At 33.4% G+C, this 24,261-nt stretch overlaps 1 protein-coding gene across 1 annotated transcript; it reads left to right on the top strand.

Moving 5' to 3' along the window:
- The first annotated feature begins 123 nt into the window (after window positions 1-123).
- Window positions 124-2,998, top strand: LOC132799966 (uncharacterized). Its single transcript, XM_060812705.1, has 2 exons — window positions 124-234; window positions 2,438-2,998. Exons 1-2 carry the CDS (start codon window positions 124-126, stop codon window positions 2,996-2,998), a joined length of 672 nt encoding a protein of 223 aa, XP_060668688.1.
- Window positions 2,999-24,261: the final 21,263 nt, after the last annotated feature.

Here is a 24,261-nt window from a genome sequence, read left to right as displayed (position 1 = left end):
ATAGCTTTTCTTTTTCCAATAAAAATGGAAGAAGATGAAATAGATTGAGGAAAAACTAATTAGAAACAATTACTAAATATATAATATAGTGTACTTGTGCTACCATGAATACTAGGAGATGTAATGGGTGAAACAGGTGGAATGGATGGAGTAGGAGGAGCAGATGGATGGGGTGGAGCGAATGGAGCAGGAGCAGATGGAGGGGATGAAATCGATAAGCCCGAATCTCGTAAGGTTGGTGTCGGAATGATTGAACTCAAAAGATCCACACTAATATCCATGGACTTGCTACAACCACGATCATGACCACGGCCAGAGCAACGGTCATGGTAGGAAGTCGAGAATGACCACGTCTTACCTTATGCATCTAATTTAATATATGTACGTTAACATATTAATACAATAATAAATAAATATTTCATTCCATATTTCAACAAATGAATTTTAATCTATCAATATACAACCCAAATATATTCTATCACAAAAAATAGAAAGTATATATATATAATAATTCAATATTTCCAAGGAATGCATTTTAAAGTGATTTTATTAATCAAACACTATCGTATTCATTCGTTAGTACATCATCTTCATTGTTAGATACACAATTATCATCACTCATCTCATTATCACTTCCACCATCTATAAAGTCATCATCATCGAATGTTGTAAAATTAGGTTCAACATATTCAACTATGTGTGGTTCAACATCAACTCGTTGAAGATGCAGCTCATTTAACTCATCGTCAACCCTCCATACAACACCTGATGACTTATCCTCTTAATATACATCAAGCGATGATATTTCAACTTCATCATCCTCCTCTATCTTCTCAAGAATATCCCACAAGTTTTTATGGTGTGCCTTTTGAACAACTTTCCAGTTGATCCCTAATTTAGGATCATCAACATAGAAAACCTGCTGAGCTTGACTAGCCAAAATATAAGGATCGGCAGTATACCATTGATGACAACTATTAATGCTTGGTAAGCGAAAATCTATTTCCACCCTTTTTTTTTTTTTGTGGGATTTGTGTCAAACCACTTACACTTAAACAAAAATGCAGATTTATTCAACTTATTGTGCAGCAAATTAACTATTGCTGACTAATTTTTTTTGTCGCTAAAACTACCATTGCCAATGAATTAGATTTGACAGCAAATTAGTTACTGCAGACAAAATAATTTCGTCGCTAAAAGCTTTTACCGGCAATTTTAGATTCCTTGGGAACAGTCTTTGGCAAGAGACTAAACTTTTGTTGGCAAAAGTTTTAGCCGGCAAAAATAAAAAATTTGTCAGTAAATACAATTGCAGACGAGGCATAGATGATGAAATGGCCTACGAATTTATTTTTGCTAGTAGAACATTTACGGACGAATTTTATGTTTTGCTGACAATATTGTTTTGTCGGTACAAGGTGAATTTCTTGTAGTGAGATTGTAAATCAATGCAAGGTGTGTTCAAACAACTAATAAAAAAGTTATTCAATTCCGTCTTCATTTTTTCAATCATTGTTTTAATTATTTCATCAAATATCACCATGCTTTGGGAACAGATTAGCTCCAGTACGTATATACTTGTTCAAATTTCTTATTAGTTTATTTTTAAAATTAAACAAAGAGTAACATTTGTGTGGAAGTTCATACTTTTAGACTTGTTCAACTAAGAGAAGCAACAAATTTCATACTTTTAATCTTTTTCAACCAACAAACAAACGTTATATACCTTGCAATTAAAATCCAAATATACAAGTAGTAAAACTTTAACAGCAGAAAAATCAAAGGTGGTCCTACATTTACCGGATCAATGGCTTCATGTTTGCTTTTTTTTTTTCCTCCTCTTGGCAACTTTGACTACTTTCACAGCCAGTCGCACTCACGTCCCCAAACCAAAAGGCTTGGTTATCCAACTTATCCACAGTGATCATGCGATTGTCCCAAAATATTTCCAGCCCGAAGCAAAAGCTAAGCTTGAGCCTACAAATTATTATTCCGGACCCCCACTGTTCATCAACTTCCAAATTGGCCAACCACCCGTCCAACAATTCGCAGTGATGGATACAGGAAGCAACCTTCTTTGGGTTGACTGTGCTGGTTGCAGGCAATGTCTCGTAGGCGGGCCATCAACAGAGCAATATATGATCCGTCTCACTCATCAACTTATACATCTATTCAGTGTGATGATCAACGTTGTATCGATATTTCAGCAAATGGAGAGTGCTCCCCAACCGGCCAATGCTTCCACAACAAAAGGAATTATGCTAGAGGATCAATGTCCAGTGGGCTGATTGACACTGAACAACTCACCTTCAGACCGATACATGAAAGGAATCGCTGAAGAAATTACCGTTGTGTCTGGTATGGTATTTGGGTGTAGTAGCGATTCCCAGTCACTTCCTGATTCCAAATTCAACGGCATTTTTGGACTTTCCAACAGATCTTATACCATATCGGCCTTTGGATCAAAATTTTCTTATGCATTGGAGATATAACCGATAAAGAATATGGTTATAACCTATTGATCTTAGGTGAGGAGGCAAATTTTGAAGGATCCACTACCTCTATAGATATACAATATTCGGGTCATTACTATCTTTCTTTACAATCCGTAACTGTAGGAAACAACGACACCTACATCAATCCTAATGGTATGTGGTCCAAAAGTGCAGTGATGGACACTGGAACATCAGGTCGTTGGTTAGTCAGCGGCTTGTATACAGAACTTCGCATCAAAATAGTTGCTTTCATGGAAGATTTGGGGCTGAACTCAACCACTGATGAATCGAGAAAATTGTGCTACCATGGTAACTTCATGACAGAGCCAGTAAATAGTCAATTAACAAATGCGCATACCATTGCTTCCCTTCATTTTGCTAATGGTGCTGATCTTGACTTGGACGCAAAGAGCTTGTTTTATAATACTAATAAGGGCAAGTTTTGCGTGGATGTGAACCCCAGAATTACTGAAGAGGTGACAATCATTGGATTGAGGGCTTAACAATCCTATAATGTAGGTTATGATCTCATTGGACGAATGCTCTATCTCCAATTTAGGGAATGTGCAGCCTTATTTCGATGACCGGTTGATATATACATATATAAAATAAATTTTTGAAATTTATCTACATATACATATATGGATAAGTTTTATCAGATATATATGTTTACCAATTGTAATTCAACTGCGACTCTAATTCTAAACTAGTATAAAATTATATTGATTATTATATATATATATATATATATGTATGTATATTTGAGGCCGGCCTTGTCTCTTAGCATATCTTTATGTGATCTTTCTCTAATGGCTTCCAAATTCTTAAATATTTGTTCTTTTCGTTCTTTTTTACTTCTTCTTATTGTCTATCTTTCATTGAACATTTCGGTGTATTTCATGCGAGAGCCAATGCAGAATCAAGTGGATAAAATCACGGATGCCCTGTGGGATGTCGGCGATAACATGAAAGCCATGTCCTTAATTCTTAAGAAGGAACTTCCCAAATATCTGAAGCCATGTTTAAATATTTTATCCAAACTAGAAGACAGAAGAAAGGCGCAAATCACCATATTTGTTCCTGTTGACCAGGCCATCTACTTCGACGCATACATCAGTTTCAAACCACAAATTGTGACATCAAAGGTTGACAAAGAAAGTTTTGATTTGGGAAATCTCACTAACGGATCTGAGTTGGCTACCTGCCATCCAGAGTTTAAACTTGTGGTTACTGAAACATCTAGTACTACTAGTAGTGAGGAATTTGTGAAACTGAATTATTCAAGAATCATAAAGTGGAATATATACAATGATAGCCAAGTAGTTGTCCATGGAGTTGAAAAATTCTTCGACCTCCCTAGTATCTATCAGTTTTATTAATGAGTAGTTAGGACAATGGATTTATACTTGTGTTAAGGTTTTATATATGATTTTGGATTACGGCTTTAGATTTATTTGATAGCCCAAACATTATTTTTTTATTTTTTTCTTTAGTATTGAAAAGAGAAAGAAGCATGTAGTTTTTATTTTTCGTCTATAAAAGAAAAACCAACTGTTTATTGTAAGTGTACTGTACACCAACGATATACCTGTATTTGTATGTATATATATATATATATAAGTGATTTTTTAGGTGGTTTTTATATTTGTTTTAAAAATAAAAAATAGTTATGCACACGCACCAAACTAATTCCTTGACGTGTTTTGTTGGTTAGCGAACCTAATCGGGTTGGGCTACTTTTTTATATTAAATAATAAATAAATAAATTTAAATTTATTTTATCATAAGGTTTGACTTCAAGCAAAATGATTTCAATTAGATAAGTCTTTGCTAATTATATTTTTTACAAAATTTAATTATCTATTTAACATTCTTGTTATAGGCTAGTTAACTACAAAGTTTTTAAAATAATTTAAATCATAGTTACCTACAAATGATAGATAAATAGATAAATAATTATCTATTTAAAATAATTATCTATTTATCTAACTATCTTGTTAGATAAATCATAGTTAACTACAAATGATTTAAATTTTTTATAAAAATATTAATTAAAAAGTTTTATATCTTCATCTGCACATGTAAAAGAAAAATAAAATATGTATCATAAACTATCGTTTGTTTAGCAAGCATAGTATATACCAAAAGCATCAAACCTTGTTTCATTTTTAATTATATCAACCATTGTTTTTTGGCTTTGTCAAGTGTGGATGTGAGTAATATAAATTGAGCCAACCTCATTCAATATATAAGAAGAACTTCGACTCATAGTTCTTATATCGCTAAAAAAAATAAAAAACCTTAAAATACAACAGAAAACAAGGAAATAAAAAAACAATGATAAACAGAAAGGGAAAAATTTCCATTCGAAAATGAAAGGCTTAAGAGAAAAAGAAGAGAAAAACAGAAGAAAAAAATGAAAGAAAATATAATGAAAAAAAAAAAAACAATGTTAAATGCACTTTGGTATCCTTAACTTTCAAGATTTTATGATTTAGGCTTCAACTTTCAACATTAGTGATTTAGGGTCTTTTGTTCTCAATTTGTTACATATTAGTCCAATCTCCAATTTGACCAAACAAATTCATAACAGTTTCATGCACCTATCATGTTTTTTTCCCTTTCCTGGGTCCATGATAGGTCTACTACTCTAAATTTTATTATATATAGAAGCAATTTTCCATACAAAATGGTATCAGCTTGTTAGGGTTGGACCAATTTATAATAAATTAAATAATTAAAGCCTTAACTTGGTAGTTTTGAAAGCTGAAAGTCAAAATTGAAAAACTCTATAAATCAGCAGTACAAAAGTGTAATTAACCTTAAAAAAAAAGGAATAAAAGAAGATAATAGAAAAGTTAACGCATAAATAAAAATAAAAAATAAAGCAAAACAATCTGAAAGGTAAAAATAAAGAAGAGAAGGAAAAGAAAAACGAAACACGGCGGATAAAGGAAAAGAATAATGAAAAAAAAAATTAAATGAAATCTAGTGGAGCTATCCCTCAATATTAAGGACTCGTTTTGATATCCCAAATATTCACTAGTGAAGGATAAAAATTCTCCTATCCCATCATGGTCGGGGATATATAAAATGCACTTGGTCCTATTTTCTTCTAGGATGATAGTGTATGCCTTTTTTTTATTTTTATTTTTTTTTAAAGTAAATGTTGTATAAACACTGAAAAGAGAAATTCAGAAGTAAAGAATTCTGTATATTGACTTTATCTGTAGTGCTTTACATGGTGATCCTGTTATAGAGGGGATTATAACCAAAAAACAAATCAAGAAAATGTTCTTACAATACCTAACTAATTGCTAACTTTCTTATTTTACATTATTGACCAAATCATATTATATACTACTAATCAAATGTCCTAATACTTTGTGTATTACAACCAAATCCCTATTTTCCAACACTTTCCATTGCCAACTTGCCAATTAAGTCATCAAACTGCTTCTTCGGTAATCCTTTAATAAGCACATTTGCAATTTGTTCTACTATAAGAACGTATGACATGCAAATAAATCTAGTTTCTTGCTTTTCTTTGATAAAATGCTTATCATGTTTTTGTTACGTCGTGGAGGGCAGGATTATGGGCAATGGAGATCACTATTTTGTTATCATAAAAAATCTTCATAGGTATAGAATTAGATATTTTCAAATCTTTTAATAAACTTTTAGTCCATAAAACTTCACAAATTCCATATCCAACTACTTTAAATTTCACTTCAACACTGCTCTTAGCAACAACACTTTGTTTCTTGCTTCTCCAAGTAACAAGGTTGCTTTAAACAAAAATACAATAGCTAGAAGTTGATCATATGTAAATAACACTTCTTGCCCAATCTGCATTAGTGTAAAGATGGCTACTTTTCTTAAATATCAAACCCTTCTCAGGAGCAGCTTTCAGGTATCTTAGAATCCTATAAATTGCATTGAAGTGTTTTGGTTTGGGTGAATGCGTAAACTAACTAACCATACTAATAGCAAACGCTATGTCAAAACATATACAAGACAGGTAAATTAGTCTTCCGACTAGCCTTTGATACTACTTTTAATTTTGCACTTCCTCGGCCTTGGCAATTTGCAACTTCAAGTTAGGTTCAATAGGAGTGTTAGCTGGTTTGTAGCTAAGTAGACCCGTCTTGTGAAGTAAATCGACAGCATATTTCCATTGTTGGACAAATGTACCTTCCTTGTACATAGCAATATTCCAAGAAAGTATTTGGATGTTCTTAAGTCTTTGATCTTAAAAGCAGCTACCAACTTCTTTTTTAGCCTTTTTAGTTCTTTAATATCATCACTAGTTAAAATTATATTATCTACATAAACAATCAAAACTAAAAAATTTTAGATATGAACCAGGTAACAACGAAATATCCATATACATTTTACACACTGATGTTTTAATTTTTGTTTCTCGTTACAAATTGTTTATTTTATATAATTTAAACATTGTACAATCATAAACTTTAAAATATAAATGTAGAAAAATATGTATATATATATTTGCAAAATCTACATTGACATATATGAAAAATATATTTTCTTAAATTATAAAAAAGATTAAAATTTATTTTGCACAATGAATTAAAGAACTAATATATAATTATATATATATTTGTACAATTTTCATTTATCATTGATAAATATATATTTTTATAATAATTTTCCTTCATAAGATAATTTATTCAGAAATTTTAAGTATTACATTAACTCTATGAAATTTTTAAATAATAGTATCTCTTTACGGAAAAAAAAAACTGAATAAATATTTAAAAATAGAAAAAAAATTTGCAAGTAAAGGAATCAAAAAAAGAAAAAGAAAAAAGAAAAAAAAAAGTACTAGTAGGATTCGAGCATGTATGCAATTTTGATTTGGATACGTGTTAAGCATTTTTACCATACCAAATAATTTGTCTTGACTTATATACTTAAACTGTCTACTTTTCCAACTTAACTAAATAATATAACACCATCTCAAATCTCCAATATAACATGAATATTTACACATCCAAAAATAAAACCATTACAAGTGAAAACCAAATGCATAAGAATTAGTACAAAAAGCTCTAAATCCAAGTTAATCTTCAACCATCAGTCCAGAACGTCACTTCAAAACTCATCCACCTAACTAGTCCTGAACTAAAAATCTTGTAGAAAGATTGGGAATACAAGGGTGAGTGCCATTGAGTATGGTTTAACACTAACACCAAAAATAAAACATCTTGTAATATCAAAATAATATAAAAATATACTATAACATTACATAGCATAAGATGCAATGCATTTGTTAAAGGCTTAGGATTTTTGATTAAATAATATAATCCTAACTACTTGGCATATAACACACGTAAAGAACACATCAATGTTTGTTTGGCCTCATCGAATCATTTATCTAACACACATGCCAAGATGAATCTTGGTAGGAGAAAACTTTTGCGACATAGATAGTACAAATTAAAGTAAGAAGCGCATGTAAATAGCCAAATTCATCTTAACTACTTGGCAAGGATAGTTGGCAGGACGGCCTTTGATGTCCCTCTCAAAAACTCAAAGAGGTCCTACCTTGAGAAGCTCTACCGAATTCTATATAAAAAATCTAGTGAAATCTCCTTATAATTTGGATATAACCTAGCAACACATATAAAATTTCATAAACATTTTTAATAGAATTCCCATAAAATCGTTAACATGACCATCACGGGTCTCAAACCCAATATCTAAAAGATAGAAAGATAATATAAGAGTGATATATATTAGGTTAATCCATCAAAGTAATCTAAAGAATACAAATGAACAAATATAAAATATAAAAAATGTTAAATATAATTTATACATCAGAATCAACAAAAGAAAGAAACCATACCATCACCAAAGTCAAAGGAAAGGAACAATACAACAATAGCAGAATAATATACGAACAACGAAGATATGCGTAAATGTGATATGTATAACCTATTAACTGAAGCCTAAAAGGAAAGCTAATAATAAAATTGTAAGACAAATTGAACGAATGAAATAAAATAATAATATGAAAGTAGTCATTAAGCTTCAAAACCTCTCATTCTAAATCTCACTTTTACTATTTTGAAAATTCTCCCATTTTTGTAAAACAGCTTTCACAAAACCCAATGTATTTCCCCATTGAAGCATAATTTATATCTCATAACAAAAGAAAAAGAGATAATGTAACACAAAGCCCATAAACTACATGGATTATTAGTTAGGTCTTTAAGCTATTTTTTGTGACAATTAAGTCCTTAAACTAATTAAAACTATGCATTATAAGGATAAAACTAAAATTCTATCAAATTCCATCCAATTGTGAACAAAAGGTGCATGTGAAAATCACGTGACCAATTTAATAAGTGCATTGAAGTTCATTTGAACCTGAGTTCTTGGAACCTAAGTTCATTTGAACCTATCGTTTTCACATTCCTTCAAATCTCCTAAAAAATCTACAACAATGACACATTCAATGCCCCCTTCAAGATCTTTTACAGAATTAGGATGTGGTGATATATCCTAAAAAGTTTGATTCCACTCCTATCCTTAACCTGGAAGCTGTACAATGCCACCTAAGTTTAGAAAGTCGTTAGCTTCAATATCCATCCATACTGTTCTCATTATTCACATCAATAAAATCCATCTTATTTGAAATTCAATGAACTTTACCCTGATGATCGTCCTTATTCAATGTTATATTGTGTTTTTTAATTGACCAGATGTTTTTATGTTATGAGTAAAATATTGTTTATACTAGTTGAGAATCCAATAGATCTAGATGCTATTGATGTTCTTATGTCCTGTAGCAAGGCCTTTCCATAATTGTACCTTAATCATTAACAGAAGGATGGAGGAAAAAATTAGAAAGAGTTAGAAGAAGAATAAAAGGCAGCTCAATCTTGAAAATATGATGTCCAAAAAGGAAAAAAAAATTAAAAGAAAAAGAAATTCTTAGCGAGATTTGTGAAATAGAAGGTGACTATTGGATGTTATAGAACATTCATCTGACAATATTTTGCTAAATGCAAATTGTATTTGAAGTGGCATAACTCTTCTATATTCAAAATATCAAATTATTTGTATAAGAAAAACCTACATTTACATAGATTGATTGAAAATTTAGTCTCATACATTTCCATGATATATGAGAAATGGGTTTTTCATAAGAAACGAGCCTTTTTTTTTTCAAGAAAAAGGCATTAATTCTATTCTATTTTATTTTCCTCTCTTTTTGAAAAATTGCAGGAGGAAGGTTATGTAGGATACAATTGTAACTCTTACTCTGATATCTTTCTTAAATGCCAATAGAGAAAGTATTAGTATTAGTTCCTAATCTATAAAAAATCTTGAAGAGGGCCTTTTTATACTGTAAAATTGCATTAAGCAACCAAGACAACACTGAGTGGGGATTACAAGGTAGCCACAGCCTTTTCCTCCATAGCTGTCAAAATGTTCAAGATCTCTTGAGGAAGCTTACTTATGAGACAGGCATCAAAGAACAAATCTTTTTTGTAAATTGAAAGAAAATTTAGCCATAGAATTTGCCAAATTGTTAGCTTCCAAAGCAGTGCAATCTAACTTCCAGTCCTATACTTTGAGGAGCTCCTTGAATATATTAGTGTTGCAGAGTTGTAAGGAGTTGGAGTGTGACAATGATGGATACAATTGACCTCAAACTCTTGCTAAAGGGCCCTTTGACTTTCATGTGCATCTTCTCTTAATAAATTGGATGGACAGATAATTTTGTCCTTATGGTGCACAGTTTGAATGGGTTTATGGACTAAATTGTTACAAAAAACTAGTTTTTGGACATAATTGATTCAATCTGTATAGTGTAGGGATCTAGTATGATATTATCCTTTAAAAAGTGAGTAATTATAATTTCAATAAATAAACCATAAGTAAAAATAATCATTTCATATACATAATCCATATAAAACAAAAGCATGGGTGTCATGCCAAATACCAAATCCTCCCATACGATCTTTAGTATCTTAAGGCCTCACAAAGCAAATCAAGGAGGGGGAAACTATCATACGATTCGAGTGGTCAAACCACTTTCTAATTTTTACCTATTAGTGACCAATGACTATCTAAATACATGGGGAACCATGTCCAGCATAAAAACAATTAAAAAAAATACCATTTTCATCCCTAAAATCTCTGAAAAACCCTTAGACTCATGGGAAACCGAACCCATTGATGAGAATCCGTTCATACCCACACAATCGACTACTCGTTGGGGTGCTGATCCAATACAGTTGAAGATCGGGCCAATCACTAGGGCACAAGCCAAGAGATTTGAGGAAAACCTTGCTGGCTTCATACAAGGAGTTATCAATTCTCAAAAGGGCATGTCAGTACTCGAAGATTTAAAGCCTGTTTTGAGCATCCAAGTGGTAGAGGCCAATATGGATTCGGATAGCTATTTTAGTGCATTTGTGGACTCTGGGTAGCAAAGGAATGGGTTCATCACTTCATGAATTCAATTGATATCACCAAGTGGCCATAGAATCATGTCAAGGCAGAAGCAAAGCTTGACAAAAGAGGCTTGCGCACATAAACCTTCCATTTGGCCAAAAATGCACCTTTTAACCACTGACTTTGTTGTAGTTTATGATTAAGCATTTTCTCTTTATTTCAATCAAGGGAAACATATGGGAATCAATATTAATCCTATTTGGCATCCTAAATAGCACATTGGAGCTAATTTGGACTTTTACAAGCTAGAAATTGACTTTTTATTTTAGGAAACTATATTTTATTTTGGTTTTTATTTGTTTATTTGCTGGACAAATCAAGTTAGGTAAGTTAGAATTTTATTATTTTGATTGTAAATTAATTAATTCCTAATTCAAAATAAAGGAATTTGTTAATACAAATTAGTTTAGGAAAGGAAGGTGAAATTTGGCCAAGCTTAGTTTCCTATTCTCTATAGCTGGTTTTGACCTAATTGTTTAGGATTTTATTTAGTGTTTTCAAACCTATTTAAAGGCTTATTTTCTCAATAAAATACAGAAAAATATTTGTAGAAAATAATTCTTTTTGTTCTCTTTGAACACCTAAAACACTTGATTTCTATTAAGTGTTTTAGTTTGACTTATCAATAGGACATCCATCATCTATTGTGGTGTCTTCATCATATATCAAGGTTTCTAATCACAAGTTGATTAGGGGTCAAGGTTTACATTAGAATCTGAACATAATTAAGATCTAGGCTAATATAATATGAGTTTAGGAGCAAGTTGACCTAGGTACGTATCATTTGGTATCAGAGCCAAATTTTGTTCAGGTTTGATTTATTTTATTTCCTTTATTTGTTTTATGTTAACCTACAATTTTGACATTAGATTAAGGTTGCATCAAGTTTGAATATTCTACATATTAAAAAGAAAAAAATCTCATTCCTAGTCAAATTAGGTTTTTCTTGTCTTACCGAATTTTTGCTTCCTAGTTTGTTGGTTGTTTTGTATCATTGTTCTTGTTAATTTGGTTTACTGTCAATTTTTCCAGCTATTGCATAAAAAATCTAAAAATTATGCAATTTGTTATTATTTGAGGAAGGATTGGGTTTGGTATATTTTGATGTTGGAATTGCAATTTTTGGTGTTGATTCTTGCTACAGGAGTTGTGTTTATATTCTATGAGTAATTTAGAAAAAATGAAGAAGCCAAAAAGCCGAAAAAAAAGTTTGTAAACGGCCTATTCTGGTTAAAGTTTGGAGTTTGAACTTGTTTGAGCTGGAAATTTTAATTGTGATATTTGGAGTGGCTAGAAATTCAATTTTGTTGTTGGAAATTTGAATTTTGTGCTAATTTTTTTTTTGGATTAAAATTGTTAAAGGAGTTAACACAAAGACTTAAATTACAAGAACTACAACCAACAACTATTCCACATTTTGTTCAAAATTGTTCTTGTTCATTGTTTGAATCTTTTTCCTAAATTTTATCCTTAGATTTTGGTTTCTTTATACTAGGGACCAATATTTATTGATTCCAAAATTTCATTTATATTTGACCTTATTTTGGATTAGTTAGGCCGAGACTAGGTTTTGTCAATTCACTTGGTATTTGTTCGTTTTAGTTGATGTTTTGTTGATAAGTTAAATTAAGGCATACTTATGATCTAGTTATTGTTTCTACATGTTTTAATTAGAACTTTGAGATAATTATTTGAATAGCAAAAAAAGGCAAGAGAGGTGAGTTTAAAAGAGGGTTGTCGAGACCTTGTTTGAGTGAAACATGTGAGGGAATGATTTTGATAAGGATTTTTGCATTGTTTATACTAACATGGCAAATTCAAAGATGAGAAGAGGAAATGACTCCTTTAGAATTAATGAAGAAGAATCTGTAGGGTTCAAAGGTGACTCTCGAGCAATGGGAAGTGGAGGTGAACCTAGCGACATGATGGTGATCTTGGAATAACTTCAAAGGGGGAATGCTCATTTTGATCACCTAGATCAAAGTATGGACAGGTTAGAAACATCACAAGGGGGGCCGAATCCAAGGCAAGAACTTCATGGACCTGAGGACAAGGATGAGGAGGTCGTGGATGGCATAGGGTAGAATTTGAAGGAGATAATTTTGAATAGGGGGTCGATGATATTTTTGCATACCAAGGAAAGCCAACCCATGGGAGACATGGTAGGAAGCAAGATGATGATCTCGGAAACATTAAGGTCAAAATACCATCATTCATAGGAAAAAGTGATCCGGAGGCTCACTAGATGATGATCTCGGAAACATTAAGGTCAACATACCATCATTCATATAGGAAAGAGTGATCCGAAGGCTTACATAGAGTGGGAGGAGCGAATGGAGATTATATTCGATTGTCATAACTATTTGGAGGTTAAAAAGGTTAAATTGGCTGCTTTGGAATTTGGACATTATGCACTCCAATGGTGGACAAATGAGAAAAGTACCCGAATGAGAGTTGGTGATGAATTGATTACTACTTGGCGACAAATGAAAGGAGCCATGAGGAAGAGATTTGTATCGACCCACTATCATAGGTTGTTGCATCAAAGAATCCAATCATTAACTCAAGGAAGTAGGACCATGGAGCATTACTATAAAGAGATGGAGATGCTCATGATAAGGTTGAGCATGAATGAGGATCGTGAGGCAACCATGGCAAGGTTTTTGGGTAGTTTGAATCACGAGATAGCCAATCAAGTGGAGCTTTAACAACTTATAGAATTGGAGGAGATGCTTCATGTGGCCATCAAGATTGAAAATCAATTCAAGAGGAGGGGAAGCTCATGGTTTGGAGGTGTTTCAACTAGTAGGAGGACAAATACAAGTGTTTGGAGAAACAATCCCGCATATGATACAAAGCCAAAATCGAAATTTGGAGAAGAAAGCACTAATCAACCAAGGAAGGAAGTAAAAGATGAATTTGTCCAAGCACCTAAGTTTGAAGGTTAAACTGATCCTAAACCTTCAAGAACTCATGACATTGTGTGTTTTAAATGTCAAGGGTGAGAACACATTGCTAGCCAATGCCCGAATAAGAGAATCATGGTGCTGCAAGATAATGGAGACTTCAAATCCAAAAGTGAGGAATCCGAGGGAGAGATCGAATCTGTTGATTAACAATTGGAGATAAAGAACACGAGGAATCCAAAACACTCAAGACTTCAAGGGCTGAATTGAGCTTGGTGGCAAGAAAGGTTGCAACCGTATACAAAGATGAGGATCAAATTCAAAGAGAGACCATCTTCCACACTCGATGTGAAATTCAAGGTAACATGTGTAGTATGATAGTTGATAATGGAAGTTATACTAATGTAATTAGTAATGTGGTAGTTGATAAATTAAGGTTAGCTGTTAGAGAATCATGGCAAATTGTTAGCCATAAACAAGCCAAACCTAAGACCAAGCCTAATGCCTTAGCCGAGAAGCAACTTCCTTAGTTTGTTTTGTATTTTGTTTAGGTTGTTGATTAAATCATTTTGCACTATATTCTAGGCTTGTTAAGTTGGTGCACAAAGAGACCAAAATGTGTTATTTAATATGTATTAGCTAAATTAGAATGTTAGGAAGTTTAAGGAAATGAAGCACCTTGATGACATGGCAAGCACCTTGGTGACTAAGATGGTGACATGGAAGCTACCCGATGACATGGAGCCAAACCATTTGGCCTTTCTCTCATCCTATGCATGGAAGGACATGTGTCATCATGCATGAGGGCTACTTCAACATGAAGCACCTAATGAGGCAGCAAAACTTGTCAACAAACCATGAAGCATGTGGCAAAGTTACTTTACACATGTGTTTTGCTTCTCCATGACGTACCAGCCATGGTGTGCTTCCACACCTATTTTGTATGCTACAAGTATGTGTTACATATAAATGAATATTGTATTTAATTTTGGAGAAAATACCTTAGTTTCCACTTTGAAACCAAGAGAAACACAAACCGGCCAAATCTGGAAAATTTTCTAGCAGCTTAACCAAAGTAAGCCGAGAACATCTAAACTCCAAATCAATTTCCAAACATAAACCTTTGTTCTCTTTAGATAAACCTTGCCCTAATCCTTTCAAATTGGTATCAGAGCTTTATTTCTATAAATCCTTGTTCAAAACCGATTGGAAAATACACAAAAACACAAACCCTTTTCAAATGGCATCCTCACACTTTTTAGCACCTTCACCTCCTATCTTTGATGGCCAAAACTATCCTATTTGGGCAATTAAAATGAGAGACTATCTTCAAGCTTATGACATGATGAGGACATGACCAAGAGCCCTTCAAGATGGAGCCTAGATCCACTTCAAACATCTACAGAACCTATAACCCGACCACGAGCAAAGAGATTGAAAGAGGCACTAAATGGTTTAATCCAAAAGGTGTTTTCAACCCAAGGAAGCAAGTTCATTAGTGAAGATGAACTAAATTGGTCTATATGATTGGCATGGTGGATGCCAACGTGAAAGAGAGTTTAACGCATGGACTTCTACAACATGGTGATGTGGTATCATATGGTGACATGGCATCCAACTAAGCTTGGCCAAAATTTATAATTAGGAAAATATTAATTTTTATTTATGTTTTGATTGGATTTGGCATGTTGCCTATTTACTTTCCTAATTTAGTTTTTATTAGGTTTTTAAATTACTTTCCTAATTTTATTAGAGTTGAATTGGTCAAAGAATTAAAGGCCATTCAAATTAGGAAACTAGGAGCTAAATTAGGTTTCCTAAACCTAACCAAATTAGGTTTCCTAAACCTATCAAAATTAGGTTTCCTAAACTAATTTTCGTCCATTATTATTCCACCTTTACTTTTAGCAAATTTAGGAAAGCTTTGTAATTTATTTTGCCAATTTAAAGGCACATAAGTTATGAATAAAGGGAGATTACAATTTTGACTCAAAGTGAGAGTGATTCTCTTGGTTCTCTAAAAACTATATCGAACTTTTTCAAGCTTTGTTTGTGGAGTTCAAATTTGACTTATCAATAGGTTATTCCGCACCCTACTATGGCGTCTTCTCCATACCAAGGTTCTTACCTTAAATATAGGTAATAGGTCGAGGTCTTCCATTGATAACTTGTAATTAAACGATCTAATTCAATCTTTGTTACGGGTTTAGAGGCAGGTCGCTCTAGGTTCGTATCATGACCTTTCGGAGCTTGTTGAAGTTGATTATGAAGTAGAACCATTGAGAGCAGGTACTACGGTGAATCAAATCAAACTTCATAGTAAAGAAAATGCAAGACCTTTCAAAACTCTCACAGCAGTACAAGCTACTGTGACTGATGATATCTTCACTGAAATCAGGACCTTTACAACTCCTAGACAAGCTTGGGAAAAGCTTCAAGAGGAGTTCCAAGGAAGTACAAGATCAAGACAAATGCAGCTGCTAAACCCTAAACCTTAGAAGAAAATTTGAAAATTTGAAGATGCTGGAACTTGAAACCATGAAGGATTTTTCAAACAAACTTATGAAGATTGTCAACCAAATCTGGTTACATGGTGAATCTTTTCTAGACCAAAGGATTATTGAAAAGATCCCTATATGTCTTCTAGAGAAATATGAAGCAAGGATCTCAACTTTAGAGGAAACAAGAGACCTTACACAACTCATAGTTGCTTAATTGATCAATGCCTTGCAAGCCACGGAACAAAGGAGGAGCCTTTGGCTACAAGGTGAATCAAGCTCAAGTGAAGCAACCTTTGTAGCAAATAACAAAGGTAAAACAATCCAGCAACCAAGGCCTTTTCAAAGGAAAAATAGTGGCAAGGAGACCACCAACTAAAAAGGGAACAAGATGACCTATGGTCCTTGCATAATATGCAAGAAGCAAGGACACACGGCCAAGATATGCTGGTGGAGGCCAAATGCCCAATGCAAGATTTGCAAGCAATTCGGTCACATGGAAAGAGTTTGCAGGCAAAGGAACCAAAGGCAAGAAGTAAGACAAGCTCATGAACTCAAAGAATTAAATGGAGAGCATGAGCATACTTTTACAGCAACTTGCAACCACAACCAAGGACAAATGGATTTTGGACAGCGGGTGCACAAATCATATATGTAACAACCGTGACTTGTTTGTTAAGTTCAACTCAAGAATTGTAACAAAAATCAGGGCAGCAAATGGACAAATCATGGAGGCACAAGGAAAAGGAGATTTGTTCATTAAAACACTAAAAGGTACAATTCAAATTACCAATGTTTTATATGTACCAAATCTATCCGAAATTCTATTTAGTGTGCCACAACTTATGAAGAAAGGATACATTTTGAAATTCTTAGATACAAGTTGTAAAATATCTAAGGATGACAAAACTGTATTAGTTGTCCATATGAAAGATAATAGTCTTGTAATTGATTTTGATCAACAAAATCAAATGGCTATGAATACCAAAGTCCAAGAAGATTCAAGACTATGGCATAGAAGGCTCAGCCATTACAACTATGCCACCATGAAGCAAATGCATACTCAATAAATTGTTGAGAATTTACCATAAATCCATGAAGATGAAGCTGTTTGCCAAACATGTCAACTTGGAAAAGTCAAAAAGACAACCATTCCTTTGATAACACTCGGCAAAGCAAAGGAAAAGTTACAAATGGTGCATTCGGATTTGTGTGGCCCAATGAATGGTGCTCATGCAGGGAGGAGGTATTTTATCATCTTTATTGATGATTATTCTAGAAAGTACTGGATATACTTCCTCAAACAAAAATTATAAGTAGCAGCCATATTTGAAGAATTCAAAACACTTGTAGAAAACGAAGCATAAACAACCATCAAGGTGATTCAAACCGACAATGGTGGAGAGGACATTTCCAAAGCTTTCATACAAGATAAATGGCATTTACAAGACAAATGGCATCATACACCAACTGACAACTCCATACACACCACAACAAAATGGAGTGAGTGAAAGAAAGAATAGAATGATCATGGAGATGTCAAGATGCTTGCTGTTCTAGAAGTGCTTGCCAAAGAAATTTTGGGCCGAAACTGCCAATACAAGTGTATACCTCCTAAACCGACTTCCAAGTAAGGCAATTAAGTCTAAAACTTCAAATGAATTGTGGTATGATTTTAAACCTTAAATTGCTCACTTAAAAGTCTTTGGAAGTATTTGTTATATGCATGTCCATGACTCCAAAAGAACCAAGCTTGATAAGAAAGCAAGTATTGGTATATTTGTAGGCTATAGCTCGGTTTCAAAAGGCTATAGAATCTTTGACATATATAAGATGCAAGTTTTTGTCTCTAGAGATGTTATTGTAGATGAGAACTCATATTAGAGTTAGAAGGAACATAAAGTGGAAGAAAACACTTATATTCAATCAAGAACTCCTTCCACCGATCAAAGTGATTTTGATGTTGCCGATGATGATGACTCAGCCAATGAAGAATATGGTGGGAAGAGAGGCACAAAATCAATTGTAGAACTTTATGCAAGTGTAAGGAAGACATGAAGAGCACCTCTAGATACTTGTTTATGTTTGATTCAGGTCCATTTTCATGGAGTTCACACAAACAAGGAACCATGGCACAATCAACAGCAGAAGCTGAATACATTTCGGCAACAACAAGATCAAATCAAGCAATTTGGTTAAGGAAATTGCTTAATGATTTGGGTTGCAAGCAAACAAATGCAACCGCCATTCATTGTGATAATATTCCAGCCATAACCATCACCAAAAATCCAGTACAACCCATAAGAACCAAGCATATCCCTGTTAAGTACCATAGCATCCGTGAGGCTGAAAGAAACAAAGAAATCAATTTGATGCTTTGTTCAACACAAAACCAATTGGCTGACATTCTTACAAAACCATTGCCAAAAGAAAGACTTCAAATGCTTAGGAATCTTCTACGCATCATGCCTAACATTGCCAAGGAGGAGTGTTAGACAATCATGGCAAATTGTTAGCCATAAATAAGCTAAACCCAAGACCAAGCCTAATGCCTTGGCCGAGAAGCAACTTTCTTAGTTTGTTTTATATTTCGTTTAGGTAGCTAAGTTTGTGCACAAAGACACCAAAATGTGTTATTTAATATCTATTAGCCAAATTAGAATGTTAGGAAGTTTAGGGAAATGAAACACCTTGATGACATGGAAAGCACCTTAGTGACTAAGATGGTGACATGGAAGCTACTTGGTGACATGGAGCCAAACCATTTGGCCTCTCTCTCATCCAATGGATGGAAGGACATGTGTTATCATGCATGAGGACTACTTCAACATGAAACACCTAATGAGGCAGTAACACTTGTCAACAAACCATGAAGCATGTGGCAAAGTTACTTTACACATGTGTTTTGCTTCTCCATGAAGGACTTGTTTTGTATTGGTGTTTAGAACCAGCCATGGTGTGCTTTCACACCTATTTTGTATGCTATAAGTATGCATTACATGTAATTGAATATTGTATTGAATTTTGGAGAAAATACCTTAGTTTCCACTTTGAAACCAAGAGAAACACAAACCGGCCAAAACTGGAAAATTTTCTAGCAGCTTAACCAAAGTAAGCCGAGAACATCTAAACTCCATATCAATTTCCAAATATAAAACGTTATTCTATTTAGATTAACCTTGCCCTAATCATTTCATTAGCAACCATTAAAAATCCTAAACCATATAGATTACAATGGCTTAATGATAGTGGTGAGATGAAAGTAAACAAACAAGCCAAGGTAAAATTCAGTATTGATAAATATATGGATGTTGTATTGTGTGATGTTGTTCCCATCCATGATGGTCATATTTTATTGGGGAGACCATGCCAATTTGATAAAGATGTCATATATTATGGAAGAAAGAATTCCATTGTTTTTAAATTTAAAGGAAAAAAGGTTAAATTGGAGATGTTAACTCCAATGGAAGTTTTGCTTCAAACGCAACAAAAGAGGGAGACCAAATAGCTAAAGAAGAAAGCAAGCATGGCACCCACAGTTTCTCCATCTATGCAAGAGGGTAGGTACAAATTTACTATCCCAAGCAAGTACTCCAAAACTCAAATTAAGTGGAAAAATCAAGACAAACCAAAGAGTGATAGAAAATTTGAAAAAGCCGAGAGTGAAGGGAGACAGGGGGAATCCATGAGTCAGCAAGAAATAGAAAGGAAAGAGAAGAAAAAGAGAAATTTTTATCTAATTTTTGGGGGAATTAAAAAGGAAATTTTGAGTGATAAACACTTGCTAGTCATGATTTGTAAAGATGTTTACTTAAATGATCAAGCTAACCCTGAAGAACTTGAATTGCCAAGTTCTATTTCTTCTCTTTTATAGGATTTTAAAGATGTCTTTCCGGAGGCGATTCCTAATGGTTTACTACATATTCAAGGGATTGAACATCAAATCGATGTTGTGCCAGGAGCTTCCATTCTTAATAGGCCCTATATAGGAGTAATCCTGATGAGACAAAGGAGCTACAAAGGTAGACAAGTGAGTTTCTTAACAAAGGTTATATTCGTGAAAGCATGAGTTCATGTGCTGTTCCTATTTTATTAGTACATAAGAACAATGGTTCATAGTGCATGTGTGTAGATTGTAGAGCCATTAATAGTATGACCATTAAATATAGGCATCCAATTCCTATATTAGATGATATGCTAGATGAATTGCATAGTGCATGCTTGTTTTGTTAAATTGATGTAAAGAATGGGTATCATCAAATAATGATGAAAGAGCGAGATGAATGGAAAACCTCATTTAAAAATAAGTATGGATTGCATGAGTGGTTAGTAATGCCTTTTAGTTTTACTAATGAACCTAGCACTTTTGTGAGATTAATTAATCATGTTATGCATTCATTTATTGGCAAATTTATGGTTGTATATTTTGATGATATTCTAGTATATAGCCGAAATCTTGATGAGTATGTAGAACATCTTAGGCAAGTTTTAAATATTCTTAGGAAGGAAAAGTTATTTACTAACATGAAAATGTGTGATTTTTGTAAAGATGAACTTGTTTTCCTAGAATTTGTTGTAAGTGCTGCAGGAATTAAAGTTAACCAATCTAAAGTCCAAGTGAGGACCTTTCATGGTTTGGATAATTTCTACCGAAGATTTGTTAAGGATTTAGTAACATCACTGCGCCTTTGACCGAAGTTGTAAAGAAGAATGTTGGGTTCAAATGGGGGGAAGCACAAGAGAAGTTTTTCAATTTGTTGAAAGAAAAATTATCTAATGCACCTTTTTTAGTATTACCGAATTTTGATAAAATTTTTGAAATTGAATGTGATGCTTTGAGTGTAGGTATTAGAGCTGTGTTGATGCAAGAAGGAAAACCCATAGCATACTTTAGTGAGAAGCTAAACAGAGCGACATTGAAATACCTGACATATGACAAAGTGGATTACTTAATGCCGACATGGTGAGGGCTTTGAAGACGTGGCACCATTACTTAATGCCAAAGGAGTTTGTGATTCATACTGATCATGAATCATTGAAGCATATCAAAGGCCATGGAAAGCTTAACCGATGGCATGCTAAGTGGATTGAGTTCATTGAGACTTTTCCTTATGTCATCCGCTATAAGAAAGGTAAGGAAAATATGGTTGTCAAGGCATTATCCCAAATGTATGTATTGTTTTTTTACCTTAGATGCTAGATTTTTTAGGTTTGAACAATTGAAAAAACATTATGAGCATGATAGTGACTTTGGTGAGATCTTTAAAAATTGTTCTATGCATGGTTTTAATAAATTTTACATTTTTTAGGTATATTTGTTTAGGGAAAATAAACTTTGTGTGCCTAATTGTAGTATTAGTGAATTGTTAGTGAGGGAAGGTCATGGTGGTGGTTTAATAAGTCACTTTGGTGTTTTTCAAATTTGACCCTTGCTATAAGAATATTTTCATTAGCTTAACATGAGGAGAGATGTGGAGAGAATATGTGAGAGATGCTTAAAATGTCGAAAATCCAAATCTAGGTTGAAACCGCATGGTTTGTATCTTCCATTGCCAATTCCATCCTATCCTTAGGTAGATTTGTCTATGGATTTTGTTATTGGTTTACCTATATCTAGAATAGGTACGGATTCAATTTTTGTTATTGTGGATAGATTTTCAAAAATGGCACATTTTATTACATGTAATAATACTGATGATGCATCTAATGTTGTTAATTTATTTTTTAAGGAAATTGTGAGATTGCATGGTATGCCTAGAATTATTGTTTCAGATAGGGATGCTAAGTTCTTAAGTTATTTTTTAAAAAACTTTGTGGTCTAAGTTAGGAACTAAACTTTTATTTTCAACTACATGTCATCCACAAACTGATGAACAAATTGAAGTAGTAAATAGGACTTTGTCTGCATTGTTAAGGGCTTTAATTAGTAGAAATTTAAGAACATGGGAAGAATGTTTGCCACATGTTGAATTTGCTTATAATAGATCTTTGCATTCATCTACTAAATATACACCATTTGAGATTGTTTATGATTTTAATCCTTTGACTCCATTAGATTTAACACATTTACCTTTAAGTGAAGGTGCTAATCTAGATAGAAAGCAAAAAGCTGATTTTGTGAAGTTGATTCATGAAAAGAAAAAGGTAAATATTGAGAAGAGGACCGAGCAATATGCATGGAATGTAACCAAGGTTGGATTAAAGTTTTCTTTGAACTAGGAGATTGGGTATGGTTGCATTTAAGAAATGAGAGGTTTCCTGAACAAAGAAAATCGAAGCTCATGTGGGGATGAACCTTTTCAAGTTTTGGATAGGATTAATGAACCTACCAGGTGAGGACAATGTTATGCTACATTCAAATTGATTTATCTCCTTTTGCTACAAGTGACGATTTTTATTTGAGGACAAATCCTTTTCAAGAGGAGGGGAATGATGAGAATCCATTCATACCCGCCCAACCTACTACTCACTAGGGTGCTGATCCTATACAGTTGAAGACCAGACCAATCACGAGGGCCCAAGCCAAGAGATTTAAGGAGAACTTGACTGGCTTCATACAAGGTGTTATCAATTCTCAAAAAGGCTTGTCAATACCCGAAGATTCAAAGCCTGTTTTAAGCATCCAAGTGGTGGAGGCCAATATGGACCCGGGTAGCTGTTTTAGTGCATTTGTGGACTCTGGGCAGTAAGGAATGGGTTCAACACTTCATGAATTCAATTGATATCACCAAAAGGCCATGGAATCACGTCAAGGTAGAAGCAAAGCTTGAAAAAAGAGGCTTATGCACATAAACCTTCCATTTGGCTAAAATGCACCATTTTGCTGCTGTCTTTGTTGTAGTTTGATGATTAAGCATTTTCTCTTTGTTTCAATCAAGGGAAACGTATACGAATCAATATTAATTCTATTCGGCATTCTACGTGTCACATTGGAGCTAATTTGGAGCCTTAACAAGCTGGAAATTGGTCAAAGATAGCTTAGTTTTCAACTAGTTAACTAGTTTCCTAATTTGAGGTTGACTTTTTATGGAAACTATCTTTTACTTTGATTTTTATTTGTTTATTTGCTGGAAAAATCAACTTAGGAAATTTAGAATTTTATTATTTTGATTATAAATTAATTAATTCCTAATTCAAAATATAGGAATTAATCAATACAAATTAGTTTAGGAAAGGAAGGTGATATTCGGCCAAGCATTGTTTCCTATTCTCTATGGCCGGTTTTGACCTAATTATTTAGGGTTTTATTTTGTGTTTTCAAACCTATTTAAAGGCTTATTTTCTTAATAAAATACAGTATATTATTCATACAAAAAATATTAGTGAGAAAGAATTCTTTTTATTCTATTTGAACACCTAAATCACTTAATAGAAATCAAGTGTTTTAGGTTGACTTATCAATAGGACATCTATCACCTATTGTGGCGTCTTCATCATATACCAAGGTTTCTGATCACAAGTTGATTAGGGTTAAGTTTTTCATTAGAGTCTGAACATAATTAAGATCCAGGCTAATATAATACGAGTTTAGGAGCAAGTCGACCTAGATTCGTATCACCCATGACGAGGAACCCGCTTCCCACATATTTCAAGGCATCATTGATTGATGGTTTCCAACCACCCGCAGACCATAAGCACCACCCCACCAATAAGCCCATAGATTTTTTGACTTGGCCTTAAAATTTCATGGCAAATGAATGGTGGACGTGCCCAAATCAGCGGTTCAAAGTCGACTACCATTGTTTACCATTTTGCTAAAAATTGAAAAAATTTCAAGTCAAATTTTCATGCATGCGCCTACCCATTGGAATACCCACTAGTTTCCAACCCTAACCTCCAATTTTTAGTACCGTCCTCTATTGTACATTT

Source organism: Ziziphus jujuba, chromosome 1, assembly GCF_031755915.1.
Source record: "Ziziphus jujuba cultivar Dongzao chromosome 1, ASM3175591v1".
In the NCBI taxonomy this organism is placed as follows: domain Eukaryota; kingdom Viridiplantae; phylum Streptophyta; class Magnoliopsida; order Rosales; family Rhamnaceae; genus Ziziphus; species Ziziphus jujuba.
Note: the sequence above shows the minus strand (reverse complement) of the source record. Positions and strands in the feature narration are given on the sequence as shown.

Coding starts and splice junctions, on each gene's coding strand:
- LOC132799966 (XM_060812705.1), top strand. CDS start 124: ATGGGTGAAACAGGTGGAATGGATGGAGTAGGAGGAGCAGATGGATGG. Junction 235..2,437: donor ATAAGCCCGAATCTCGTAAG/GTTGGTGTCGGA, acceptor ACTTTCCAACAG/ATCTTATACCATATCGGCCT.